At 37.6% G+C, this 6,000-nt stretch overlaps 1 protein-coding gene across 6 annotated transcripts in view; it reads right to left on the bottom strand.

Annotated features, from left to right (window-relative positions):
- Positions 1 to 2,001: 2,001 nt before the first annotated feature.
- EBF1 (EBF transcription factor 1) overlaps positions 2,002 to 6,000 on the bottom strand; it is a gene marked incomplete at its 3' end in the record, with an annotated part of 270,160 nt that continues 266,161 nt past the window's right edge. For all 6 annotated transcript variants that reach the window (XM_080353088.1, XM_080353089.1, XM_080353085.1 and 3 more), the window contains one exon: positions 2,002 to 2,330. In XM_080353088.1, the coding sequence (XP_080209214.1) occupies positions 2,299 to 2,330 (32 nt within the window). The remainder of the gene's footprint in view (positions 2,331 to 6,000) is intronic.

Here is a 6,000-nt window from a genome sequence, read left to right as displayed (position 1 = left end):
AGTGATGATTTGACAGTTCTGGTGCACAGTACAATGTACAAGTGAAATGAATATGATTTGCATTGTTAAGGCATCCAATCTGCTGGTTTATATTTATGTGAAAGACAGAGAAATATACAAGCAGACTTAAGAAAGAAAGTATTTTCATTGATTTCTATGAAGTTTCTCCCCATATTTAATGCACAAAAATGCGTCACTCCAAAGAGGAGAAATCCCATGCATATTAATAGAGTAAAAGAGCATTAGTTTTTGTTAAGCCTCAAAAGCAAAGGATACAATTTCTTTTTAAATCTACATAACTAAATGCTACAAGAATAATATGCTACTTTTTGCCATATATTGGAAAAAACTTCTTAACTTACAAATAATACAAAAATAGACAATGGCTTTTGGGTGGAAATTAAAAAAAAATGGAAGCATGGTTTTAAACAATACTAAAAAAGAACCCAAAAAACAAAACTATAAATGAAATGTTTTAAAATCACATTTCAACAGCTAATACAACGGTGAATGACCAAACAAATCAGCACTTTTCACATAGCAAACATACACAATAAAATAAACTTGGCAGGGGAAAAGAGCAATGTACAAATTCCAAAGATAAATACATTATTTATATGGATATTTTACAAACTCCCCTGTAAAACAAACGAACAAAAAAACAGAAACAAAAAGCTTTTTTTCCTCTTTAATTAATTTTGCAAGTATGTGCAAGCTAAAGGTAGTGAGCTCTTTTTGCAAAATATGCAGTAAAATTCTTTTTTTTTTTGTGATATTGAAAAACTGTCTTAAGACATTAAAATGTATAAATAGAACAACAACTTTGGCAAAAAATCACAAAAAATCTACAGTATTTATAACTACATACAAAACACAACAGCAAAGAAAAAAATATCAGGTAATGCATCTTCAGAGCTTTGCTGCCTCATTGACTAATAGTTTTTTAAGAACACTTCCCAGATAATGAGAGCAAAATTGTTGTAAAACAGAAGCTATGGTTTTGATTGGAAACCTCCCTAAGAGCCCTCCCGCCCCCCACCCAACTCATGTTTCCATTTACTATTCAAAAGCAGTTACCTGTTGCTTAATATATTATGGTACAAACCGAGAGGGTCGACTGATACAGGACCAATCCTAGTGGGATGCTGACAGACTCGTGTGCTTTTAGATTGTGACGATGCAGAACCACCGATGAGTCTGTTCTTGTTTTGCCCCATAAAATCGAACAGGGGGAAGGGATGGGGCTGCACTGAGCCCCCCGCGATGGCCACAGTCTGTGTTGGGAGAGGGCTGTGCAAAATCTAAGTGGCATTTTATGCACAGCTCAGGTGACGTTAAACCTCAAGAAGGCCACTCATTTGGTAAGAGTCTGATGTATAAGCTAACGGGAGCGCCCTGCTAATCTAATTCTGCTGTTGTAGCGTTATATCTAGAGGCACTGGATTTTCAGTTCAAGAGGAAATGTGTTATTTGCATCCTTACCTTTTCTTTCACCATTTTTTTCATTGCATTATTTACAGAATTATCAAGCCTGATATTAAAGAGAGGTTACTAATCCCACCCCTCAACCCGCCCTCATCATCCAAAAATACCGTCTTTCTAGGGAGTGGTATCTATTTAATTAGAACATTAAAAATGCATCATATTAGCTAGCGACCACTGGATAAGCAACCTGTATGAGCTGACCCTTAATTAAATGGCCATAATTCTTCTACGAAAAACTAACTGGCACTTCTATTCTGTCCCATACAGACTTGTATGTAAATGACACTTCTTCATTTTTCTTTACACAGCTTTAAAAAAAGAAAATCATAAATTAACAATGTGGAGTTCCATCTCTAGTGTCCCTTGTGTAATTGTGTGATTTAGAAAAGACAAATGGGGTTGAGTTAAATCAAGCCTTAAAAAAAAAAGAAAAAAAGACAAAAACCAATTAAAAACAAAAAAAAAAAAACAAAAAAAAAAAACAAACAAGGCTCCACCCCCCCACCCCCAAATAAAAAAAAGTGGATTTTTTAATCAACATACAATAAATATATCTCCCAGGTATTTGGGATGGACAACTTGAATCAACACCTTGCAATTGTAGGTTGTTAATTTCAGTATTTGCAAGGATGGCGATTTCTGGTTTATTTAAAAATCCGCAGTTATTGTAAGATTCTTCTTTATTTCTTTTTTTTTATTTTATTTTATTTTTAAAAAGGCCTGAGTAAAAAGTTCCACTCTGGGACTTGTATCAGATTCTCTCTGAAGCAGAATTCAACTTCTTCATTAATAAAATTCTTCAAGGCAATTCTTTCACATGGGGGGAACAATCATGCCAGATATAGCTGTCAGAAGGGAAGGGGAGGAAGGGAGAGAGAGAGGGGGGGAAAAGTTACTTTAGTGCATTATTAAGCAACTTTCCAAATCCTCAGAGCTTTTTAGCATTTACTATCAACGTACTGAGCTTCAGCTGTACTGTGAATTAAATTTATATTCAAGTATCATCCAGTAGAGACAACTATGTTAACATTAATCATTGGAAGTCTCATTCTGATCAGAAAGTAGTTTAAATTACATGTGACTGCTGATATTAGTGGTTTTCTTGCAGAAAAATGCACTTCCCTGATATCAGAATCAGAGCTCAACTTCATTTTCTGATTTTAGTTTCAAAATCTCAGAATGCTCAGGAGGCTTAAACCTGACCCACCTGTTGCTACACATTCTATTACTTTTTAAAAGCAAAGCAGATAGTTGCTCCACATATGAGCAACTGGCTGAGGTCCCATAGGCCCCCAATATTACAGATCTGGTAGGGTGTCTATTGCATTAGACACGCACAGTGGTTCATTCTCCTATGCCAGTTTTCTCTTCAATATTCAGCCCTCAGACCTATGTACACATTTCCAGGTGCTCAGAAAAGGACTTAAACTCTCACATCCAATTTTCAAATTGGAAAATGTCCTTAACTGGTGGTTTAGCAGACTGGCTTCTCATGGTTGTATTACACTTGTAGCAGACATCACCAACTATATTGACTGAGCCACATGTCAATGTTAATTTAGAATTTTGAAAGTTGAATCATCAGTATTTATTATGCTTTCCCAACCTCATTTTCTGTGAAACCACCACCTCTCTTAAAGAGGAGACATTCATTACACATCAACAGGTACAGTCTTCCACCTAGTGTGACCTCCAGCTTGGTCTCCTGTTGTTTACAAGGCACTCTATGCAGATCAGAAGTAATAAATGCCCAAGTGAGCAAGCACAGCATTACAGGAGGTAGTCATGCAAGTTTATGATGAAAACTATAATAGCAATGCATCTTTAAAATACCAGTTGTATGGTTATTTGCAAAAAAGGTAGAGAACAGATTCGCCTTCAGGTTGACGGCACTTCATGGGCACATTATTTAAATGCTAGAGCTGCCTGCCATCTCAGACATCTGGACATGTAATTTCTTAAGGAAGAACTCAAACCTGCGACTGGTGCTGATTCATTGTGCTTTAATTACAGCTGCAATTATTTGATAAGAACAGAGCCAAAGTAAAAGACTCACAGATTCAGGGTTGGAGGGGGAGAGAAGGGAAATGTTTTCTCCACAAACACCACCATATGTGCAAGAATTACAAGTCTAATCAACAAGGGGAGAACAGCCCGAGTAAACTGCACAGATTAAATGAAATAAAATGAGAGGAGAAGGCAAGAATGCAAAACACATCCACATGTTTGCAACAGGCCATCTTCAGAGGTGACATGTTGCAACTATACAGCAGCATTTAAATTCTTGGAATTTGGAATTCAGCAATGTTTCTATGTGGAATGACTGTACTGATTGTTTCCATTCTCCATGAGGGCTCGTTAAGGAGCTGAGAACAAGGATAAGAGGGATAGGGAGGTGAGTTAAGTTGCTTTAAGCCCTCCAGCAAGGCACTTAAGTGAGTAGCATAGAGGACACCACTTTGTCATAGATGCTCCTTGCTGACGTATTCCCTGTCATGGGCTTTTTAGGCTTCATCTTGGATGCATTTTCCTATAATGTCCACAGCTATGCTGTCTCCTTCATCTCAAATCATAGGATGAATGTAATACTGCCTTTTTTTTTAGAATCCTTGCCAATTTAATCAACACTGGGTGAAACAACAGCAGCTTTGTTTAAAAAAAAATCTCAAAGGGTTTTATTTCAGCAGTGTCTCAAATAACAAGTTCTGAATCCTCACAATTGGGCTGTCCTTTTTATAGGTGAGACTGAAAAAGAAGCAAACCCAAGCCAAGCAACGCTCTCGCTGTTGTGGTTGCTCCCTACTCTGCTCTTGATATCCTTCCATCTGAGCCAGGATACGGACCCTGAATCATGGACCTCTATAGCATCAGTAAAGTACGTATTGACAGCAATAGATACAGTCAGCCTGACTAATTCTGCTGTTCACCTACAGCTAAGGGCAAGAGTGTAATTTTCCCTATCTAAATATGTGAAAGATTCATGAAGGCAAAGACCCGAGACACAGATTTTTGTCCCAGTTCTCCTTCTAGCTCACTATCTTACGACAAGTGATTTGATTTGTTTCTGTTTCTTATCTGAGGATAACAATTTCTATCCCTAATAGTAAAGCACTTGGAGATTTGTAGATGGCAGTTGTTTAGCACAATATAGGGGTGGAACTGCAGTGCTTGGATGTCAGTGCCGCATGTTACAGTGCAAGGAAAAGCAATAGTGACAACAGTCCTCCCTTCGTTACTGCTCAGATAAGCAAGGAGTTGAGCAGATGGGGAGAGTCTTCCTATATGTGATGAGTGCAACTGAGCAGAGTCAGATGGATAATTCATCCTCTGTGCATATCATTTCAACCTTTTTTGTCCTTTCTGAATTCTAAATTTAGTGAAACTTTAAAACAAGATACTGTTTTACTTTAGAAAAAATACCTACACTTCAGAAAAATGTCAAAGTATTACTCCAAGGAAAAAAAAAGTCTCAAGCTAAAAGATTCATCAAAACCATATCAATTTCAGCAAGAAATGGTCAAGAATTTTCTCTCTCTTGGGACAGCGTAGCTGTCTGCCCTGGGTAAGAGCCCAAAGAAAGGTCACATAATTGCAGCTCCTCCCTTAGACATTTCCATGTAGTTACATATCAGCCATGCACCTTTTGCCACTGGAAACAACTAGTACAGATGCAGATCTTCACTCATTTTTTCAAAGCATTATTGTTTTTGAAGAGCTCTGAAATTCTGAATTAAATTACAAGGCAAATGGCAAAATGATATCTTTTCTGCCTAAAAGCTTTGATATTCCTGTTCTTTCCAAGTCTTCATTTGTATCTTTCTATTTTTATTCCTTAAGTGCTACATCTAGTCATGCAAATTCTCCCAGCTGTAGCATGTTATTGAACCTGAAAACAGAGATACCAGTGCGTAACAGTGCAGGTATGAGATCACACCACCTCCAGAAAGGGAGGGCAGGGAGTAGGAAAACTCCCACTAATAGGCATTATTTCATCTATCATATACTAATTTGTATTTGCTGCTAGCAAATTACAGAAATAATGTATTTTGAGTTTTACAAAATTGCGTGGCAAAGGGAACAACAGATGATAAGCCTAGCTGTTGTTTTAGTGAGTTCTGCTGATATCTAAGCTACATAAGGAAAGCTTGATTGCTTTCTGATGTATCCAGAAGCCCAAGAGAGATAAGCCAGCCTCCTCATACATGGTTGTTTATTTAAGCAATAAGGCACAACAGGCAGTGCATTTCTGAGTGATTATTACAAGCCCCGGATGGTGTCAGGAGGCATGGGACTAAAGCCTGTCTTTAACTCACAAAGAAGTTCAGTGATGACCTAGAAATGAACCATCTCTTGGTGTCTCATTCCTATTACGGAAACTGAGTTGCTAAATAAAAATTAGGGGGAACACTCAGATCTGTGTGGTTTCTGGACATTGCAGGTCTGGATGTGACATAATGAGGTGGCAATCAGCAAAACCCAGTTTTGTCTAGTGCTCTCAGCTCATCCCATAATTGC

Source organism: Nesoenas mayeri (genome assembly GCF_963082525.1).
Source record: "Nesoenas mayeri genome assembly, chromosome: 14".
Lineage (NCBI taxonomy): Eukaryota > Metazoa > Chordata > Aves > Columbiformes > Columbidae > Nesoenas > Nesoenas mayeri.
The sequence above is the reverse complement of the archived record's forward strand: the minus strand, read 5'-3'. Positions and strand labels throughout refer to the sequence as shown.